This window comes from Podarcis muralis, chromosome 14, assembly GCF_964188315.1.
Source record: "Podarcis muralis chromosome 14, rPodMur119.hap1.1, whole genome shotgun sequence".
Taxonomy (NCBI): Eukaryota; Metazoa; Chordata; class Lepidosauria; order Squamata; family Lacertidae; genus Podarcis; species Podarcis muralis.
In genome coordinates this window covers 55566368-55588183 of record NC_135668.1, presented here as the reverse complement: position 1 = coordinate 55588183, position 21816 = coordinate 55566368, and the positions used below count along the sequence as shown (strand labels likewise).

The 21816-nt window shown below is 44.0% G+C and overlaps 2 protein-coding genes across 2 annotated transcripts; one reads left to right on the top strand and one right to left on the bottom strand.

Annotated features, from left to right (window-relative positions):
• Positions 1–587: 587 nt before the first annotated feature.
• LOC144325518 (vomeronasal type-2 receptor 26-like) lies at positions 588–2425 on the bottom strand. Its single transcript, XM_077919017.1, has 2 exons — positions 2000–2425; positions 588–909 (listed from the first exon to the last, which is right to left on the bottom strand). Exons 1-2 carry the CDS (start codon positions 2338–2340, stop codon positions 600–602), a joined length of 651 nt encoding a protein of 216 aa, XP_077775143.1. The 5' UTR covers positions 2341–2425; the 3' UTR covers positions 588–599.
• A 16326-nt stretch (positions 2426–18751) lies between these two features.
• On the top strand, positions 18752–21552 carry LOC114583973 (vomeronasal type-2 receptor 26-like). Its single transcript, XM_028705370.2, has 3 exons — positions 18752–18975; positions 19872–19998; positions 20592–21552. Exons 1-3 carry the CDS (start codon positions 18934–18936, stop codon positions 21491–21493), a joined length of 1071 nt encoding a protein of 356 aa, XP_028561203.2. The 5' UTR covers positions 18752–18933; the 3' UTR covers positions 21494–21552.
• Positions 21553–21816: the final 264 nt, after the last annotated feature.

Here is a 21816-nt window from a genome sequence, read left to right as displayed (position 1 = left end):
CCCTTGAGCGAACCGTGATGGATAGGGTACCATGGAAGCTTCCAATATCCCAAAGCCTTTGCATAGATGTTGCACAGAAATCCCATTGGGATGTAACAATCCAGACTTTTCCCACTGGTGGCAATTCATACAATGTTGCGAAAAACAGCAACATTCTCAAAACTGGCATGGCCGGATCCTCTCCATATACAAAACATGCACTGACTTTTCTATCCTGAAGAATTGAGTATTTTTCCAGTTGTGCTAATACCATGTTCATCAGCTCTTCCATAAATGTCCTCTTTGCTGTTCGCAGTATGAAGGCATAGCAGATGCCATTCTGATCAAGCAATGGAAGCACTGTGTGCAAAAACCTGTCCCCATTGTCATCATCCACAGCAAAGAGCCCAATCCATGTCCATCTGAAATGGCGAAGGAGCCTGACTACCCCAATGTACTGGTGGGCTTCCTTTGGGACCATCTGATATAAGGAAGAAAACAATGTTTTGTCATCCTGCACTGGGGTAAATGATCCATATGTGAGCTGAAAGGAAGGAGGGTGTGTTGTATGGATTAAAAAAGCATAAAAATATGAGCCATTGTTGTAAAATGCCCATGCATCAATGAATATGTCTCACCTGTGGGATCTTGTAGGTGGCAAAAATGCTAGCCATGTTGGCAGAGGTTTCAGTAGCAAGTCCGCCAATGACAGCTATCAGTTTACTCTGAGTATCACACTTGTAGTTGGGAACAAACCTGTGTTGTGTGGAAAGGAGGCTCAGGCTGGCTTTGTATGTCTTCCTTGCCACATAGTAGCTGTTGAGGATGTGGAAACCCAAAGAGATGTTGGGTAGGATTTGGGGGTTCTCATTGATCTCTTTGACAGCAAGCAGCAAAGCCAGGATGTGCTGGTAGTTCTTAGGAACGGACCTGGAATGAGATTTACAGTCTGTTTCATGAGGCAAAGGAAAGGGCATTTCTTGCTTTCACTGTTACACCTCTGACTACTCTCGTGGTTGAGCTGGAACTTTAAAAAGTCTGAAAATGCTGGGATATACAGTTATTGGAAGATATAATCTATTAGCAGGTCCTTTTAGATGAAATATATAAGGAAGATTTCTTAAAACACTTTTTCCTCTGTATGAAAAGATTCTGAGTAAAGAGCCATTGCCTGCTACATTACGGGGAACTAGCACAGTATATCTAGACCAGGGGTGGCTAACCTGCATCATGTTGCCAGGATCTAGCCCAGCATACTGTTGGATGTTGTCTGAAAGACAAAGGCATATCTTGATTTCAGCCTCACACCACCCACTGCTTTCATGATTGAGCTGAAGTTTAAAACATTATGAAGACATGAAGATAAGGGTTAAGTAGGGGAAGGGTTAACGAAATATGGAAATAAGTGTCTGAAAATGGTTGTAGCTCCATGGTAGAGAATATGCTCTGCAACGTAGAATTTGCTTTCTGCCTCCATTCTGTGTGACTGGACCTGCACTCAGTCAGGAAACATTGCTGGGGTGAAAGCTTCCTGAATAATAGCTGAGATTAGCTGAGATTCCTGCATTGCATGGGGGTAGGACCAGATGACCATTGGGTCCCTTCCAGCTGTAAGATTCTATGATTCTTATACATTACAGTATTGTACAATATAATCTTATGAAATGAATCATTTATTTTTTAAAAAACACCCATATGGACTGATGTGAATGGAAGAGATAGCTGAAGCTAAAGGCAAGAGTCAACTAATGGTTGACTGGTGCCTCAAAGACTCACTAAGGTCACAATTCACTGTTGTCTTGTTCTAGAGACGTCCCCTAAGTTCCATTCATGTCCATCAGCCTTGGGTATGAAATATTCTCATAATGTAAATAAGAGGCAGGCAAAATAATTGTTTGGCTCCAGTTATTTCTGGAATAGAGCTTTCCTCACACTGAAAAGTGAATCTTACTAATGAAGCATCAAACCACATTATAATCTAAGGTAATAGAAGACATGGGAGAAATAAAGGGTTCCTTACACAGGTTCACCAATGGACATCTGCGTGGGCACTTCTGTGAACGAGGGACTGTCTTGAAAGAGGAAGACCTGAGAAACAATCTCTCCGATGACAAAATCACCCGGCTGATAATATTTGTGAGGTATAGGCAGAGGATCATCATATAGGCTGCAATTAATAGAATGCACCTTGCCCACGCTATAAGGGAGCATTACAAGAAGCAGCACTATTGCTGCTGTGATCCTGGTTAGGAAATGTGTCCTCAGGACGGAGACGACCACAGTTTGCATTCTCCCCTTGATGCATTCTTTGGAAGCATGAGTTTCGTTGCAGGCTTTCATGAATGGCGGAGGACTCAGCATGTACAGATTGAAAGCCTGGTCTCCACACTTAGGCCCCTTTCAAATGGGCAAAAATGTTCCAATCCCCGCCTTGCAAAATATGGAAGTAGCAGAAGAATGACCAGTATGAAAAGTATTACAAAACACTAGTCCAAAATAACATGGGGGGCACTAAGGTGTACGTGGCTGGATTTGAGATGTGTTATCTCCAAACTGGATGGTTAGCTGCAAAAAAAGAAGGAATGGGGCACATAATTACTCACTGTGCAATCTTTTTGTTTTAGATTATAGCAGAATCAGCTGGCCAAAGCACACCCTAACATACAAGGAGGCAAAAGACAGAGCACTTTGTAACCCCAGCCTCATTTATGAAAAACATGTGGAGTTTATAGTATTTCCACATGCTGTTATTGTTGATCTTGTTAGTGGACTCTGGAAATCTACTGAGATTCAGGAAGGAAAGCAGTAATTTTGACAATGATTTTGTGAGATAATCACATCCTCAGTGGATTGGTAACTTTTGAGGTGTCACAATAAGGCGACAGAGGAACCAGAGACCAAATTGCAAACATGCGCTGGATTATGGAGAAAGCTAGAGAGTTCCAGAAAGACATCTACTTTTGCTTCATTGACTATGCAAAAGCCTTTGACTGTGTTGACCACAGCAAACTATGGCAAGTTCTTAAAGAAATGGGAGTGCCTGATCACCTCATCTGTCTCCTGAGAAATCTCTATGTGGGACAAGAAGCTACAGTTAGAACTGGATATGGAACAACTGATTGGTTCAAAATTGGGAAAGGAGTACCACTGTATATTGGCTGTATATTGTCTCCCTGTTTATTTAACTTACATGCAGAATTCAGCATGCAAAAGGATGAATCCCAAACTGAAATTAAGATTGCTGGAAGAAATATCAACAACCTCAGATATGCAGATGACACAACCTTGATGGCAGAAAGTGAGGAGGAATTAAAGAACCTTTTAATGAGGGTGAAAGAGGAGAGGGCAAAATATGGTCTGAAGCTCAACATCAAAAAAACGAAGATCATGGCCACTGGTCCCATCACCTCCTGGCAAATAGAAGGGGAAGAAATGGAGGCAGTGAGAGATTTTACTTTCTTGGGCTACATGATCACTGCAGATAGTGACAGTAGTCACGAAATTAAAAGATGGCTGCTTCTTGGGAGAAAAGCAATGACAAACCTAGACAGCATCTTAAAAAGGAGGACATCACCTGGCCGACAAAGGTCCATATGGTTAAAGCTATGGTTTTCCCACTAGTGATGTAAAGAAGTGAGAGCTGGACCATAAAGAAGGCTGATAGCTGAAGAATTGATGCTTTTGAATTCTGGTGCTGAAGGAGACTCTTGAGAGTCTCATGGACTGCAAGAATATCAAACCCTTCCATTCTGAAGGAAATCAGCCCTGAGTGCTCACTGGAAGGACAGATCGTGAAGCTGGGGCTCCAATACTTTGGCCACCTCATGAGAAGAGAAGACTCCCTGGAAAAAACCCTGATGTTGGGAAACTTGGAGGGCACAAGGAGAAGGAGACGACAGAGGACAAGATGGCTGGACAGTGTTCTCAAAGCGACTAACATGAGCTTGACCAAAGTGTGGGAGGCAGTGGAAGACAGGAGGGCCTGGCGTGCTCTGGTCCATGGGGTCACGAAGAGGCCAACACAACTGAACAACAACAAATAATGCGACAAAACAGTTTAGATGCCCATTAACAAAAACCCTACAAGTGTTATTTTCTCCTTTGAAGAGGAAGAGACATGCCCTGATAGATGCAGGCTACCTTTGGCCAAGGAAAGAGCAGAATCAGTCACAGACAAAATCATGTACAGTGGTACCTCAGGTTACAGATGCTTCAGGTTACAGACTCTGCTAACCCAGAAATAGTACCTCGGGTTAAGAACTTTGCTTCAGGATGACAACAGAAATTGCAAGGTGGCAGCAGGAGGCCCCATTAGCAAAAGTGGTACCTCAGGTTAAGAACAGTTTCAGCTTAAGAATGGACCTCCAGAATGAATTAAGTTCTTAACCCGAGTTACTACTGTATATTTCATATACAAATATGGTCCTGGTGAGACATGACTTGGTTACATCAGGACTGATCTGTTGCAATACAGGCTGTGTGGGCTGCCAGTTAATTATGTTTGGGAAGTCAACTGGTATAATAATATTACAGAGGCTAGAATTTTGAATAAAACCAGAAATTGAGGTTAGGTGACTCAGTTTTTGCAACAGTTTCCCTAACTTGGGAAGTGGTTTAGAATCACTAAAACTACTTAATATTGAGTGTGGCCAGTCTTCAAGCAGACTGATACGTCAATGTGAGCTTCTTCCATCTAGTATGGTGAAACCAGCATTAAAACGGATGATCTCCTTGTACTCCACTTTCACTACTATCTCTTGGGAGGTTAGATTGCAATACATAGAGCATTCCCCAATTTCCAGGTGGCCATACAAAATAAAATTCAGCATTTATAAAATAATATGCCAGTGAAAAGTTAGTCTAGAATTTTGCCCTTGATATGTGAATTTATCTGTGGATTATCCCCCATCCAGTGGGCGATGAGCATAAAACAGCCTATATGGAGTTTGAAATGTTATAAACCAAAACTCTGGCCTGCTAACCCTGTCATGGTCTGTTATAATTTATTTCCCTCCAAATTATTTTTATTAATTATTACAAATCAAATCAAACCAAATTAATTTAATACAATTTCTTAAGATCAGGTTTCCCACTCCTGTTACAAACGTATCATCATCATCATTTCCTCACATTGCTGCATCATTTCTTACTTAGAGTCCAGTTGACACCCTTCACTTGCTGTTAAACCATTCTTCCAGCTGGCTGCTTTTTTCACCTTGCAAACAGCACCTCCGCTATCCCTTTCACGTGTGTCTAGTCCTTCATATACATTGTGGTTCCAGACCTTGTGTGCGGGGAAAGTTAATGACTATCTTCCACTGTTCAATTATTTGCAGTGTTTATATGGATGGTATAATGTTTACCGATCAGCGTACGAGCTGCAGCCATAAATAACTCACAGAATGCATATGCAAACGCTATTAAAATTCTGCTCTGGAGTTCTTCCTCAGCACACAGTTAAAACAAACTCTTTTCTCAAATTCAGCCTCTTTGCCACATCTGGTTGATAGCAGTTCATTCTCCCCTTGCATTCAACAGCAGTCCAGGGGAGGTCCCACCCATCTGCCAATCATCTGACATCTTAAAGATGCCGCATGATTGCCAAATGGGCTCTCCAGCCCACCGATTAATGCTGGCCCAGGATGGTGGGGGAACATATTGCCAAAGCAGGATTAAACTCCACACACACACACACACACACACACAGGCCGATGTGCACTTCCGTCCTCCATTCTGTGGGGTTAGGGTACATCAGCCAATTTTCCACGGGGACTCACTGGCACCTCAAGGCTAAGGGAGCTGCCCAGGGTTTGGTGCTGAAATTTCCCCAAGAACAGCACTTTCTCATACTCTGAACTTAGGGCACATGAGCTACTTGGCCGTCACTGCACCACCCAAATGAGAAGCACCATCAACTTCATCATTATTTGGGGCAGGGATAAAAGGGCGACAGGGTGTATTCTGCATCCTCACTGCAGCTTTTCAAAACCTCCCCCCTTTCCATTCCCAGCCACTCTATCCAATGCAAGAGTCTGCAACCCAAAGGGAAAACTCAGCCCTCCACATACTCAGAATAAGGAGGGATTGAACTCCTTCACATCAGCTGTGGCACGGTGTGTGTGTGTGTGTGTGTGTGTGTGTGTCCGTCCCACTTTCTGCAGGATTTGGAAGAGCCAGCCAGTTCCCAGGTGGGACTCGCTGGCACACCCAAACCAAGCAGGATTGAAAGTTTCATCTTGCTTTCTGCAGGGTTTGGCCATGCCAGCCAGTTCTTAGCAGGAATAGCGGGCATGACATAACCAAGTACAATTGAGCTTCCTGCAAGTCAGTCGATGTTGGGGTGTGAAGGAGAGGTCCCCCCGCCACCTCTAATCCAGTTTATGACAATTCACCCCTTGTCTGCTCCAACTGAGCCTGCCAGTCCAAGATGAACCCTGACAGCTCTGAAACTGTCCAGCCAGAAACACTCAGGATTGTATCTAATGCTAGTAGGTCTGCTTAGACCCACTGAAAATAATGCTCATTTTTGGGACTGGGTCTACTCTGAGTATAACTAGCATTGGATACAGCCTGTGAATCAGGGCCCATGAGGGTTGTGGCCTGGGGAGAGTTTCAAGGACCAGACAGAGTCCAGTTCAGTCCCTGGGGCTACTTCCCCAGCCTTGGCCTAATGCATGAAAGCAACAGAATCCAACATTTCATGGAAGATGATTTTGGTCTTTTGCACATACATAAAGCACTTTTGTCATTTTAGGAATGGCCTAGCTGGATTAGAAGAGACCATGATCTAGGTTGGCAATCCTTCATAAAAGGATTTTCTGATCTACATTAAATCAAAGTTCCTTTCTGCCTTAGTAAGTGCCCTAGTGTCAAACTGTCTAACTGAATGCTGCTCTTGCCACCTGGAGCGCTCTCTCCTAGGGGCATCTCCCCAGAGCAAAAGCCACGTCAAGACCCTGTAATTAGACATAATTGATGGAGAGCCCTCATTGTCATCACATATGCCGTGTGCAGTTGCAATTAGGAGCAATTGTCACAGATCCAGCAAACATAATTGTACTTGACATTCAGTATTGCAACTAGTTAGTTTATTTTAAACTTTGCTGTGCAATTTTCTGTCCTGCATTGTAAACAGCGTTTAGATTTTACATGGTATTAATGGCAACCTGTGTTTATCTGGACGCGGTACTTTCCACCTTGCGCCAAATCCCAAGGGGGCAACTCCCCAAAGCACAAGGCAAGGCAAAGCTGTGATTGTCAGGGAGCCAGCAGAAAGCGCAATTAAAGCCGGCAGCCAGCTTTCTAATTATGAAATAAACTTTGGCAAGCAGCTGATAATCAAGTTCCTGCAGAGAAAGAAACCTGCTCTTCTCTCTCTGGTGTCTCTGACATGTCATATCAACATCTCACTGGGGCCAGAAGCACCCTGGCAGAGCTGATCAACAACACAAAAAGTTTCTCACTCAGCCAGGCAAATATCCTATGTGTATCCCATCACACTGGAATGCTTAAAATTTGAACACTAAGTTTGGACTTGTCCATTAAAGTGGGGCTGTCTCTGAAAAGTATTTGGAAACCGCATCTAGCCTGGGATGCTGTGGTCGGGCTGTGGACCAGGGCCAGTTTCCTGGAGAAGGGGACTCCACTGCTCAAACGATCTCATTGGCTGCCAGTACATTTGCAGGCACAATTCAAAGTACCCATAATGATACTTCATGTTCTAAGCAGCATAGGACCAGGATTTTGGAAAGACCATCTCCTCCTAGATCAACGTAGCTGCACAATCACCCCCCCCCCTTTTACTACCATGATTACAAGGTGGTTGTAAAAGGTTAATATTCCGTATTAGGGGATCCTGAGTACACATAAAATCTCACTCTTTTAGCTATGACATCATCACTGAACATCTGTGTTCCTTGCAAGACAGCTCTTCAGCATAAAGTACAGATTTACACAGCATCACCAAGTAGGATTGCCATCTTTTTACCCGTGTGCCATGTTCTCTGCTTTTCGAGAATCTTCAAATATTGCAGGTGACAATGTTTGTGAAAAACATCACCTGCTGATTTATACAGAGCACACAACTCTGAATGTCACAGGAGCATGTTAGTACTCTCCTGAGTTAATTGTGGGATGTATAATCTAGGTCTGTGCATGGATTCTGGTCAAATCTCATATTCCAGACAAAATGGGGCCAATGTGTTGAGCCGGGATTTGGCCTGAGTGTGCTGAGGCAGCCCTGTATTGTGCCCACCCAGAGAGATCTAGGGCTGCCCTGAGGTTGGCAGGTGGGTGGCAAGGAGGGAGTGAAGACACAGGTGGGCAGCCTGACCCTGGCTTCTTTCCCCCTCCCGACTGCAGGTTTAACTAATTAAAGACTGAGCAAGTCCCCTGACTTGGTTTGGGGCCCAGATCCAGGTTGGTCTTGGGTTGGGTAGGGGCCACTCTCAAGTGCTGGATTGGGACTTAGATCAGGTCAGCAACTGATTCTGAGATATGGCACACAACGTGGACTGTTGTTTTGCTGAACTGCTGCAAGTGATTACTTGCATAGCATAATCCTCTGAGTTCACTCAGAGCCCTGTAATCATTACAAATTCCTAGGTTTCATGATCAATATTGCCAAATCCCAAGTGGATTTTTTTCCCAGGTCATAAACACAATTAATAATACAGTCAGGAAAAACATATATATAATGAAACTGTGCCACTCAAAGTTAGTGAAAAACTTCTTTTTTAATAAACAACAACTACTGCTGGTGGTGGTCATGTCAAATATGTCATCAAAATGGAAGCACCTCTGTAGGAATCTGCCTGGAAGCACCCCAAACTTTGTTACTAAACTGTAACTGCAAAAACAAAACTGCCCATTAACCTTATTCCACACCCAGTAAGTGTGGGACGCCTTTGCCTGGCAGTGCTGGGACCATAGATTGCAGTAAAATGCTGGGCAAGGCTTTGCCCAATATCTTGTCCATGTGATGGGCTGATGAGCCCTTGGAAAGGGGTGAGGAAAGCGGGATCGAGTCTTCATCCTCCACCAGGCAGCAGTGGAGCGGCACATATACCGTGCACCCAGGGGCGGGGTGACCCACCCATGGGGCCAATTGTGGTGCGGCAATGATCCGCCAGGGGGAATTTTGTCACACCCCTCTGGGGTGACACCCAGGGTGGCCTGCCCCCACTGCACCCTCCTTCCTATGCCCCTGCCACCAGATGCTGCTGCTGTGCCATCAGGCTCTGGCACTGATGGAAGTGAGTCTTCTTCCTAAGAGGAGGAAGCCATGAAGAAGAATTTGAGCTTTTGGCACACAAAGGCCACTATCCCAAGATTATCAGGGAATGCTTGGCATAGGGGTTTGGAGCTTACCTCGGCCCTGGCATTCATACTGGCCTTTGTTTGGCACCCTGAGGGAGAGTGACTATGCTGCCACTTCAAAACTGATGCTTCCGATGCAGCCTCATGCCTCTGTGATGTCAGCTGTACAGATTCACAGATTCACAGAATCATAGAATTAAGAGTTGGAAGAGGCCTCATTGGCCATCTGGTCCAACCCCCTGCAATGCCAGAATATGACTCAGAGTTATCAGGGTTCCTAAATGTTCAAAGACTGATCAATGGGGCAGGGCCACTAGCATCTTGCTCTGACTCTGTCCTGTTGTGGCCCATGTCCTCTCTGGGACATGCGTGGGATTTTGAACTTGCAGCCCACTGTTGGCAGCCAGCTGTTCAATCACCAGAATGGATCAGGGTTAACCAGGTTTCAGGTGGCTGGGGTACTTGGAGTAGCCCTGGGGCCTTGAGGCAGCCCCCTAAGGAGTATGGGACTCACTCTTTTCGAATTGGCACTGCTACTTCTGCTGCTTCCTGGGGGCTTATTGATGAGCAGATAGTGGCCATGGTCCATTGGCAATTGGGTGCATTCCAAAGCTAGGTCCTACCCTCCCTAGGGGCACCATGCTGCCAGTAATTCCACTTCTTTTTCAGGCTGTAAACAGGTGTGGATCATTGGTCACAGTGTAGTGTACTGGGCAGAACAACATGCAGGGTTGAAGCTGTGGTCTCACCAGCTCTGCTTCCAGCTCTTTGGGTTAAGCTGCTAGTCACTCAGCTTAGCAAGTTCTATCTGTGTACATGGAAGACTATTGACTTAGAGTTGGCCATTTATAAAGACGTTGTTCGATTGTCTGACAGCCTCATGAAAGTGAGCGTCACATGGTCATATTGGTTGCAACAATGCCTTTGGAGGGGACCTTGGACCTCGCAGAAGGTGGATATGGGACAATGGCGACTCACCAAGGCAGTGGCACGTGTTGTAATGGCACAGGGGGCCTGGTAATCTGTCACCCCCGATCAAGTTGGGCTTGCAGACTTGTTTCACCTGGCTGGAGTTCACCTGTTAGAAAGTGACATTTGTTGGAAGATTTTTGTTCAGGCCTTTTGGATTGGTTGTGGGGGCAGGTTGGTGAGAGTTGGACCACAGTAGGTCCTCCCTTGTAGCAGAATTGGCAATGGATCAACATAGTATGGGGGGATCAATATAGTATAGGGTGATCTATAAGGGGCTTGGGGGGGTTGACCACAGCACTCCCAAACTTGGGTTGGGGTATCCGCCTGGTTGGAATCTGCATCCTGGTTGCCCAGTGAGACCTTGTTTGCTTGGCTTGAACCGTGGGAAGGTTCAACACTGGCTGATTCCCATGGAACAGGTTTGGGGTGGTCCAAACCCGGCGGATCCATTCCATCAACATGACGTTTGTGGAATGAGGGACTGATCCTAGGACTCAATGCCATGCCAACCCTTAACCTGCCTGCTGCTGTCAATCAAGATTTGGCCTGATTCTATCCCATCACAGTTGTATAGTATGGTTATTTTGCTGCTCTCATGGGTCTCATGTATACATCTGTAGTATTTCACTATATATTTCTATTAGTTTCTCCTCATCTAATGGATCAGATTTATGCATCTGAACAAAATGAATATTTCAATGACATAATATTAATACATTCACCTCATTATGCCCAGGATAATAAATATTCAAAGAAATCTGGAAGTTAATGTATCATTTCATTTTTTCAGACATGGACCATTGCTTCAAATGCCCAGATCAATTTTCAAACAAGGATTGAGTTCAATGCATTCCCAATAACCCAATTTTCTCTCATTCTCAGAACCTATGGGGATCACTTGATATTTTTTGGCTCTGCCTTTTTCCCCGAGTTTGGCTTTGGTGCTGGAGTCTTCCCTAAGCCCTGGAATGCTCCCATTGTCAAAGCCAGAATTCGGATCTCACCTACATTCTGCTCTTCCTCCCTGATGCTCTGCTTTCTCTGCTCCTTGCTGTTCCTTGGCTGGCCTTACGTAGTAACCTACTAAACAGGACAAACTGCATTTGGAATAACCCTCTTGGTGGTGGTTTCATGGATACGAGCAATAACGATAATGGTGGTTGTGGCTTTCATGGCCACCAAACCAGGATCCAGGATGAGGAAATGGGTGGGGGAAAGACTGACCAACTCTATTTTTCTTGGCTGCTCAGTCATTCTTTGTGCTATATGGCTCTTTATTGCTCCCCCACTTCCAAGCTTTGCCATGCACCCTTGAGCAGAAGAAATAATAGTGGAATGGAATGAATGGTGGCTTATAATGATTTATTGGGTCTAGGGGGCTTGGGACTTCTGACCATTGCCTGATCTATTGCGGCTTTCCTTACCAGGAATATTTAGCCCCAACATATTATAAAACCACAGTAAAACATTAAACATTAAAAACTAATGAAAATAATAAGGAGTTGTCAGGCAGTTTCAATGAAGCTCTGCTCTTCACTCTGGTCACAGCCTTGGTCCTTGGCGTCTTCTCTAAGAACGGGGACACTCCCATTGTCAAAGCCAACAACCGGGACCTCACCTACACTCTGCTCCTTGCCCTCTTGCTCTGCTTCCTCCGCTCCTTGCTCTTCATTGGCCAGCCTCACCCAGTGAGCTGCTCTTTATGACAAACGGCCTTTGGCATCATATTCTCCATTGTGGTGTCTTGTGTCTTGGCCAAAACCTTCATGGCCACAAAACCTGGATCCAGGATGAGGAAATGGGTGGGTGTCAGGGACTGGGTAAAAGAAGTGGTGGAGACCGCCTGCCCCTCCTGACCGTTCCAGGGAGAAAGGAAGAGGAAACAGTATAGATTTGCAACAGGGGTTTGTGGGAGGTCACAGCTCACAGGCAGATGAGGGGAAAAGTTGGGAAATAATGGGAGAGCCAGAGCAGCAGCTGGCTGACATGTTGTCACTAGAAAGCATCCCAGACCCTCCATCTCCCAGAACCTGATGATCTTTAAAAGTAGGGGAGCACAGAGCTCAAAGACAGAGGGCACGTAGCAGCACCCGTAGAGGAGGTGATGATGATGACCAATGAGAAAGTGGGAGATGGAGGGGTGGAGATTCACACGGGACAATACCATTATCCAAGAGGATGGGTTCCATAGCCTCTCTCTGTAAAGTTTGAAATAAAAAAGACTGTAAGAAACTTTTCCTTGTCTTTATATTTTCCTGGGCAACCAGCCAGGAGCTGCTGACAGCATCCAGACAGTGCGGATAATATCTCGCAAGCTCTGTTCTTCCTGGTTGCTGCTCAGTTCAAACCAGTATTTGTGCTGCCTGGCTGTGCACCACTCCTCCCAAACATGCTCTCTTTTGGGCAGCGGGGAAGGCGTGACTTGGGTTCAGGTTTGGGCCCCGGGGTCCGGCACAGCTGCGGGTGGTTCGGGTTTGGTGGGGGCGGGGGTGAGTGGGTGACCGCTGAAAAGAAGCTCAACAATTTGGGGGCTCAACAAATGTCCAGATTTTTACTTCTTGAAATGCGGCAACCCTAGGCTATATATCTGCCAGTTGCAACCCAACTTCTGATTTAAGAAAAAAGGATAATTAAAAGGCTGAAAGCCAAACAAAAAGCATGTGGGGGCCCACCTTCCCCTATCGGATTTCCCTGTATGAGTTTCCAGCGCATTTAACTGAATTGATTCTTTGACACTTCTATATCCAGCCTGAGATCACTCAGTTGGAGGCAGCATGCTTGCATGCGACACTCACAATTACCAGGGCACAGTTCAATAACAAATGCATATGACTATTTTGCTCTTACTGTTTTCCCTTACAGAGCACAATACTCTAAGGAAAGCACTATGGAACAAGTGCTAATTATTTCAAAATGCGGGTTTCATCATCTTGCCAAATCCCACATATATTCTATCAGGCCATAAACACAAGGTGTATATAAAATAAACCCTGTGTTATTCAGAGCCCCAGTGAGAAATTCTGAACACACAGGTTTTCATGGATCAAATCTTTGGCACATCCCCTTTATCAAAATAATCCAGTGCCATTAAACCTAATGCAATTCATGGTGGATGAGAGAGAAATCTGTCTTTCTGCATAACTGTTGGTCAAGATGAGAGGAACATTTCTGCTGCTGATTCTTCTCTTCCTGTGGCTCCAGATGCCTCCAACTGAGTGCAAGGAAGACTCTGAGAGATGCGCCATGACGGATCCATTCCAGCTTCCATACCAGTATTATCAGAGAGGGGACCTAATCATTGGAGGAATTGTTAATACTTGTGGCTATTTTTCTGAAGATATAGATTTCCAGGACCACCCAAAGACAAAGTTTACAGATGAACTTTAGTAAGGATATCACTCTCACCTTCATAATGTACATTTCTCTTTGCTACAGCTACACTACACAAACCATGGCATGCTCAGAAAATATTTTCATATGACTTTTTCCAAGTATAAAGGTTAAAAATACATTTTCTCCTATTGTGATCATGGCATCATCTTCTGTGTTGCTTTATTCCTCATCTAGAAGTTTCTGTCTTCTGCCTCTTCTGCTTTCTCATCACTTGATCTCATGTTTCTCAGCTGATCTCATGCTTGATCCTCTTCCTCCCTCTGTGTTTCCTTTCCCACCATCATTTAATCTGACAGCCATAGATGCTCTGATATCATAGATTTTGGATTATATTCCTTGCTATACAATGTAAACAATACTGTGCAATTAAAACACCAGTGTTGCAATCTTCTTCTTTTTCTTTGCAAATTAAAGGGTTATATCTAATGGACTTGTATGCAGAGTAGGCCCACTGAAATTAATACAACCATCCTCCTGCCCAGCAGCTGCATACAAGAAGCAATTGCTGTTTGCTTTAGTAACCTGTGAGGAGACATGATTTAGAGCTCCAGTGGTGCACCTCCAGATAAAAAACTAACTTATGTACATGTGTATCTTGCAGGTTGTGAATGTTCTGCTCAAAATTAAACACCTGTTAGATGCTCTATTTCTAAAGCTGACTGAATACTATCCATGGGTTTCAATTATCAACTGTTAGGCCACACAATGCATATGATATACAATTAAATTGGCTTTTTGATCCGAATATATTGCTTGAATCCCTTTCCTAAAATTTTCATCAAAGTTCATTTTCTCTAGAACTTTTTTCATGAATTTTCATGAGACATTATCAAACACTTTCTCAGCATCTAAAAACATCAACGCTGCCTGGTTTTTATTTCTTACTTCCAGGTATTCTATAACATCTATAATATTTCTGATATTGTTATTTATTTGTCTACTTGGAAGAAACCCTGCCTCACTGTCCATGGGTTTCAATTATCAACTGTTAGGAGACACAATGCATATCTGTTGTTTGCTTATTTGTTTTATTTAATCTTTTGGAATTTGCCTGAAAAAGCCAGGAAGTAAGCTACATGCTTAAAAAGTAGAGGAGAATATCTCTGACATATAGTATACCTCTTTTATTAGTGGAGCACCAAAGTACTACCAGAATACCCTCTCCCTGGTGTTTGCTGTGAAAGAAATTAATGAGAACCCTAATATTGTACCGAATATGAGCTTTGGGTTCCACCTCTATGATAGCTACTTAAATGCAAGGATGACTTATCAGAACACCCTGAAACTTCTGTCCACCACAGAAAGGATTGTCCCCAACTTCAAATGTGACAAGAAAAGAAATATGATAGCTGTTATTGGAGCACTTGACTCTGACATCTCACTTCACATGACTACCATCTTAGGCATCTACAAGATCCCACAGGTATAGTGAGTGTGTGGGCAGTGGAGCTTTTCTGCCTCTGGTACAATAATTCTCTTCTGGGTTCTCCATACTTTCTTTTACTTTGGTTCCCTTTTCTGAAAAAGAAGAAAGAGAGAAAAATATATTACTGATAGAACAGCATCTGATTTGCTCATTTTTTCCTCGTAAAACTTCCTACCTGGAAAGATAAAGAGTTCTCACTGTTACTCATGGTGTCCATATACAGTTGTGGCTGTAGGGGAAGGGCTTGGATGACTGCCTGACCTCCTGTCACTTGTGTCCCTGAAGCTTGTCTGGAAGTAGAGGGGGATTGGGAAGCGGGAGGAAGGTTAGTACAGTGCCAATGCACCAGTAGGAGTTCCCCTTCTCCCAGTGAGCTGCATTTTGGTTCAGAAATGCTGCCCATCTGACTGAGTTTCCCCAGCCACTCTGGTCAGCTCCCAACAAAATAAAACAAGTAAATTTGTACAACAATTTGAAGCGAATTTCTCCCTGTTCCTGGAATTGTCTCATCAGAAATGGCTGTTGCTTGTCCATATGTTGCTCACTAGCCTGAGCCACTATAGCTCAATGGCCAAGGATGACCACTTGGACTTGGAGTTCAGGAAGTTCTGGGGGGCCATAGGTTCCTCACTCATGAAATAAAACATGATGTGGAAAAGGGTTTCCGGACAGACAATCCACCCACACTTTCATTGAGCTTTATTTCCTTCCTTCCAAAGTTGCAGAACTTGCAGGAAGATGTCGAGATCTTGTGCTCCTTTAGTGGGGTTCTTCATCTTCCCAAGTAGTTGGAGTCAAGATAGGTAAAATACCCCATGGAGAGGGGGGATGCAAAATAATCTGAATATCATCAGGCCTGTTGCAACACTTTGTTTTATGGCAACAAGGATAAGACAGGCTGCAGTTACAGGGATGGCTGCCGAATGAATACAGATTTTAACCTCCAGAATACAGATTTAATCCAAAGGAATGTTACCTAATTTAAATAAATTTATAGGGAATTTTTTTATTACATCAGCTTCTTCATGTGGATGTGGCATATGCTGCTTTTGTTAACTTTGCTGTCTAGTCTTTGACCACAATAAAGATTGATTGATTGATTGATTGATTGATCGATCGATCGATCTATGGGGGGGTTGCAAAATAATCAACCACTGAAGAATAAAATGAATATTCCTCAAATGTCTGCTGCTTTCCATGAAATTAGTTGACATTATCTATGAAACCGAATTAGTTAATCAAAAGGATGATTTTGGGAGGAAATTGACATTATTGTTGGCATTAGGGAACAAAAGATTTGAGCATTTCATCCTCATAGATCTAATATAACTTAAGAAATATTTCACTTTCTACATAATTCATTGTAAATGATAAAACTGACCAAGATGTCATTGATGCGTAATGAATTCAGTGTTTTATGTTATAACACCTCCAAAACAAGGAACTTGTGCTTACAGCCAGTGTGGTGTAGTGGTTAAGAGCCGTGGACCCGTAATCTGGTGAACCAGGTTCGCGTCTCCGCTCCTTCACATGCAGCTGCTGGGTGACCTTGGGCTAGTCACACTTCTCTGAAGTCTCTCAGCCCCACTCACCTCACAGAGTGTTTGTTGCGGGGGAGGAAGGGAAAGGAGAATGTTAGCCGCTTTGAGACTCCTTCGGGTAGTGATAAAGTGGGATATCAAATCCAAACTCTTGTTACATTCATTCAAATTCCTCCGATATGCAGAATCTAAAGAATATATTTTTACCTTCAATGAATTCACTCAGGTTCCACTTGCATGGGATGAATCCTAACTGTTTGCTATAACTCTCCCATTTTTGTGAGATTGATTTCTTCCTTAGATTGCTTATTGTGCATTAGCTCCAGTGAGGAGGACCGAGTTGCATCTCCAAACCTTCTTCCGGACGGTGCCCAATGAGAAATATCAATATGCAGGGATTGTCAAGCTACTTCTTCATTTCCAATGGACGTGGGTTGGACTTGTTGCTTCAGATGATGAAAATGGAGAGAAGTTTATGCAAATCTTAGAGCCAATGCTTTCCCAGCATGGAGTCTGCACAGCCTTCAAGGAAAAAATACCAGCCATATCACAAGGGATGGATCATTTCATTTCACTGGATCCCATTCGGGCTAAGTCCTCTTCCCTGGTGATCTCAGAAGTCAATATATTGGTTGTATGTGCAGAATCTCAGACCATCATTGTTGTGAAGTGGTTGAAATATTTCTTTTCATTATCTGAAGATATTGCAGAGAATTCAGCAGGCACAGTGTGGATTTTGACGGCCCAATGGGCCTTCTCATCAGATACATTGCAAAGGTATTATGATATTCAAGTCTTTGATGGTGCCCTGTCTTTTGCAATTCACACAGAAATAGTTCAGGGATTTAAAGAATTCCTTCAGACTCTAAACCCCAACTCTCCAAATGGAGATGGGTTCCTCCAGGCTTTTTGGGAACAGGCATTCAACTGCTTATTTTCTGTTTCCAATGACCCCAATGAAAGCACAGACACATGCACTGGCAAAGAGAGTCTGGAGAGCCTTCCTGGGCATACTTTTGAAATGACCATGACTGGTCAAAGTTACAGCACCTATAATGCAGTTTATGCTATTGTATATACTTTGCACAAGATTCTCTCATCCAGACCAAAACACAGAATGACGTCAGGCAGAGGTGGACTCGATCCTTCAAATCTGCAACCTTGGCAGGTAAGATTTCATATTCGGAATAAATCTTTGCTTGGTGCTAAACTAATGGGTGAAGACACACCGTCCATAGACTGAATACACATGGAAGAAAAACATCTCTTACAGCATTTACCTTTCCCACACAAAACAAATGTTCTTTTCAGTGCTTCCCTGTTTTCCCTTGCCTTCAAGTTGGAGCCAGAATCAATATATTCCCTTTACATCCCCTTTAAGTTGCAGAGGTGGAAGTATCTCCTGCTGCACTTCCTCTCACAGAAATGCCCCCTCTTTGTAGAACTCAAGAATGTTGTGGAAGGAGCTGCGTGTTCTGCTGTCCTATGTGTTTGTGATGCTGATATGTCAGGAGTGGTGGAGAAGGAGGCATGTTAAAGTGGGACTCATGTGTTAATATCAGAAAGATGGTATGTTTTTCAGCAGCATCTCATCCCCTTCCCCTTGCCCTCCCAGAAGGTCTTCCTTTCTTACCAGGCCCTCAGCAAGTCCAGGGAGGGCCCTGGGTGTGCAGCCCTTGCCCTTGCTTGCTGGGCTTCCCTCCCAGAGCTAGGTGAGCAAGGCCTAGGGATTCCATGCCAGCCTCAGGGAAGGAGACACAAGGCCAAAGGGCGCCTCCAAGGGGCCAGGAAAGAAGGTGCCTCCTTGCTTCCCAGGCAGTGGGGAGGTCATGACAGGGCTCTGGGAGCATCCCAGGGCCCTCCTGCAACCTTCCCAGAGCCCAGGAAGCCCCTCTCCACCTTGTGGATGGCAGTTGCAGGGGTTGCTGACCTTGCATGATTTTGCCTCTGCACATGGATCCTCTGAGCTGAACGTTTAAATGCTTAAGTTCCAGGTCAACTGTACTTCCCAGAAATCTGTATGTGCTCCAAAGGTGGACCACCCCATTTTTTACTGCTTTCCATTGTGTGACATATATTGATTGATACTTTTCATATGCCTTGTTTTATTCTGCCTAGCTTCCCTCTTTCCTGAGGAGCATCTCCTTCAACAACAGTGCTGGGGACTTTGTGTCTTTTGATGAGAATGGGGAATTGGCAGCTGGATTTGACGTTATTAACTGGGTTACTTTCCCCAACCAAACCTTCTCACGAGTGAAAGTAGGAAAGATAGAATCACAGGAATTGCACTATTCCTACTTCAGCATGGATGAAGAAGCCATCACATGGCACAAAGCATTCAATCAGGTGGGAGTAGACTCTTGGTTTTCTAAAAAGGGACCATTTTTATTAATATTAAGAATATAAATTCAAGAATAAGGTCTCATATTAATAACATTCTTAAGTTCAGTTACTGCATGAAGGGATTACTACAAGAGAGTAAGATCTCCTGCCAGGCTTAGCTAGGTCACATTAATGTAAGAGGGAAAGTAAAGGGAAGGTCAAAGACCTCTGGACAGTCACGTGCAGTCAACAGCTTTGCAGGTCATGTAGGCAGCATGACTAAATTGTTTCTGGCGCAATGGAATACTATTTACCTCCCCAATGCAGTGCTACCTATTTATCTAACGATATTGCATTTCAAAAGTTTTCCCCTCAGTGTATAGCAAGCAGTGAATTTCATATTGGTTTTCCAGAGGTTTTCCCAATCCTTCATTAAGATATTATAGCCAAACTCCTGAGCCCATTTTGTCATTTACCTCCTCCTCCTAGACTTCCCAGTCAATGAGGAGATGTACATTTTGGAAAGTATTTTAGCTTTTGAATTAATCAGATCATTCTCTAATCTAGATGGTTCTATTGCAAATTCTTTTCTTTTATCTACTTTAAATGTCTCATACAATTGATGGTATTGGAGTCAATTGGAGCCTAATGTATATGCTTCCTGCTTTGCCTTCTCTGTCAACTCCCTGGATTTCAGAATCAGTGGTCTTTCCCTGTCTTCTTTACATCCACCATCTTATACAGATGAAATATTCAATTTCCCTTCCCCTTGATTCCCAATATTTATAAGGCAATTTATTCACACATAAACCACGTTTCTGGAATAACATAAATCTGCCAAATGATCTCATCTCTTTGGTTTAAACTGTGCTCTTTACCATGCAAAAGGGAGCTTCCTCTTCTCCTCTCTTTCTGGCTAGGTGCTGCCCCTTGGTTTGTGCAATGATCGGTGCCAGCCAGGCTACAGCCGGAAAAAGAAGGAGGGGCTGCCATTTTGTTGCTATGACTGTGCTTCATGTCCAGATGGGATGATTTCAAATCAAACAGGTAGGAGACATCAGCTGCTCTTTTATAAAATGCTTCCTAGTCTATTTCAACAGTTTCCCCTTTATAACAGTTCAGTACTCACTCCTAAACAGAACAGCAGTTGCACGCAGATCTGCAAGAAAGAAGACAGACACAGAGAGTTGGGCAAACGAGAGCCACAACTTTAACCTTTCCAAAGTAGATCTGTGAAAATAGGTGTGAATCATGTCCAGTGTTCTCTGCCTGCTCCCCACCTGCCACAGCTTGCGGAGTCAGTGAAGACTTGCCTAATCTTCCATCCCCATAGTTTGGCTCTTCCAATGGCCCCATATTAACAGTTGTCAATACTTTGCTTCCTAAATTCCTGGTGATTTGAATGATACCACCTATATGGTTTATGAAGAAAAAGTACCCGTTGCATTTTACTGGTTTCCACTTATATCTGATACTTGTTTCCAACTAATTAATGGCTCAGTATTATGTTTTGGGAGCAGAAGCGATAGTTCTTTCAAAGGAAAATTGAAATGCTATTGGAAATGGAGGACTGCATTTCATTACAAAAAAAGGTTGCCTTGTTTATTCAAACTCATATATCATTTATTTGATTTTTTTAGATACGGATCATTGTTTCAAATGCCAAGAAGGTCACTTTCCAAACCAGAACAGAGATCAATGCATTCCCAAGACCCACAATTTCCTTTCCTACACAGAGCCTTTGGGATTCACATTAGCTGCCTTGGCTCTGCTCTTCGCTCTGGTCACAGCCTTGGTCCTTGGCGTCTTCTCTAAGAACGGGGACACTCCCATTGTCAAAGCCAACAACCGGGACCTCACCTACACTCTGCTCCTTGCCCTCTTGCTCTGCTTCCTCTGCTCCTTGCTCTTCATTGGCCAGCCTCACCCAGTGAGCTGCTCTTTACGACAAACGGCCTTTGGCATCATCTTCTCCATTGCGGTGTCTTGTGTCTTGGCCAAAACCATCACGGTGGTTCTGGCCTTCATGGCCACCAGACCAGGATCCAGGATAAGGAAATGGGTTGGGAAATCTCTGGCCAACTCTGTTCTTCTTGGTTGCTGCTCACTTCAAGCCAGTATTTGTGCTGTTTGGCTCTGTACGGCTCCTCCCTTCCCAGATGTGGACATGAACTCTCTGGCAGAGGAAATCATCGTGGAATGCAACGAAGGCTCTGCCCCCATGTTTTATTGTGTCCTGGGGTACCTGGGAATCCTGGCCAGTGTCAGCTTCACGGTGGCTTTCCTGGCCAGGAAGTTGCCAGACAGTTTCAATGAAGCCAAGTTCATCACTTTCAGCATGTTGGTGTTCTGCAGCGTTTGGCTGTCCTTTGTTCCCTCTTATCTGAGCACCAAAGGAAAGCAGATGGTGGCTGTGGAGATCTTCTGCATCTTGGCCTCCAGTGCAGGCTTGCTCGCTTGCATCTTCTCCCCCAAATTGTACATAATCCTTCTGAGGCCCGACTTGAACAGCAAAGACCACTTGATTCTGAGGAGCAAATAGGAGTCAACTTGCGTTGATGCCTTTAATTGTTGCATTATTAGAACAAGCAGACATTTATGTGGTGGCCACCAGAGAGCTACTAGGCTGACAGAGGGCTTGAGAGATCCCTAAAGGGACAGCATTTAATGGGCAGCTTGTGTCCTAAGTTGGGGGAGGTCATAGCCTCAAAGAATTGGAAGGTACCCCAATGTAATGATCCCATGGTATGCAACCAGTCCAGTAAGCAATAATGAGACTCCGTCAGTTTTATGTAGGTTTATTTTCCTGCTCCCTCTCAGTAACGTTATTTGCTTAATCTGAATCATTCCAACAGGAATGACGCT

Coding starts and splice junctions, on each gene's coding strand:
- LOC144325518 (XM_077919017.1), bottom strand. CDS start 2,340: ATGCTGAGTCCTCCGCCATTCATGAAAGCCTGCAACGAAACTCATGCT. Junction 910..1,999: donor ATGTCCATTGGTGAACCTGT/GTAAGGAACCCT, acceptor ATCTCATTCCAG/GTCCGTTCCTAAGAACTACC.
- LOC114583973 (XM_028705370.2), top strand. CDS start 18,934: ATGGATGAAGAAGCCATCACATGGCACAAAGCATTCAATCAG. Junction 18,976..19,871: donor GGCACAAAGCATTCAATCAG/GTGGGAGTAGAC, acceptor CTTTCTGGCTAG/GTGCTGCCCCTTGGTTTGTG. Junction 19,999..20,591: donor GATGATTTCAAATCAAACAG/GTAGGAGACATC, acceptor TGATTTTTTTAG/ATACGGATCATTGTTTCAAA.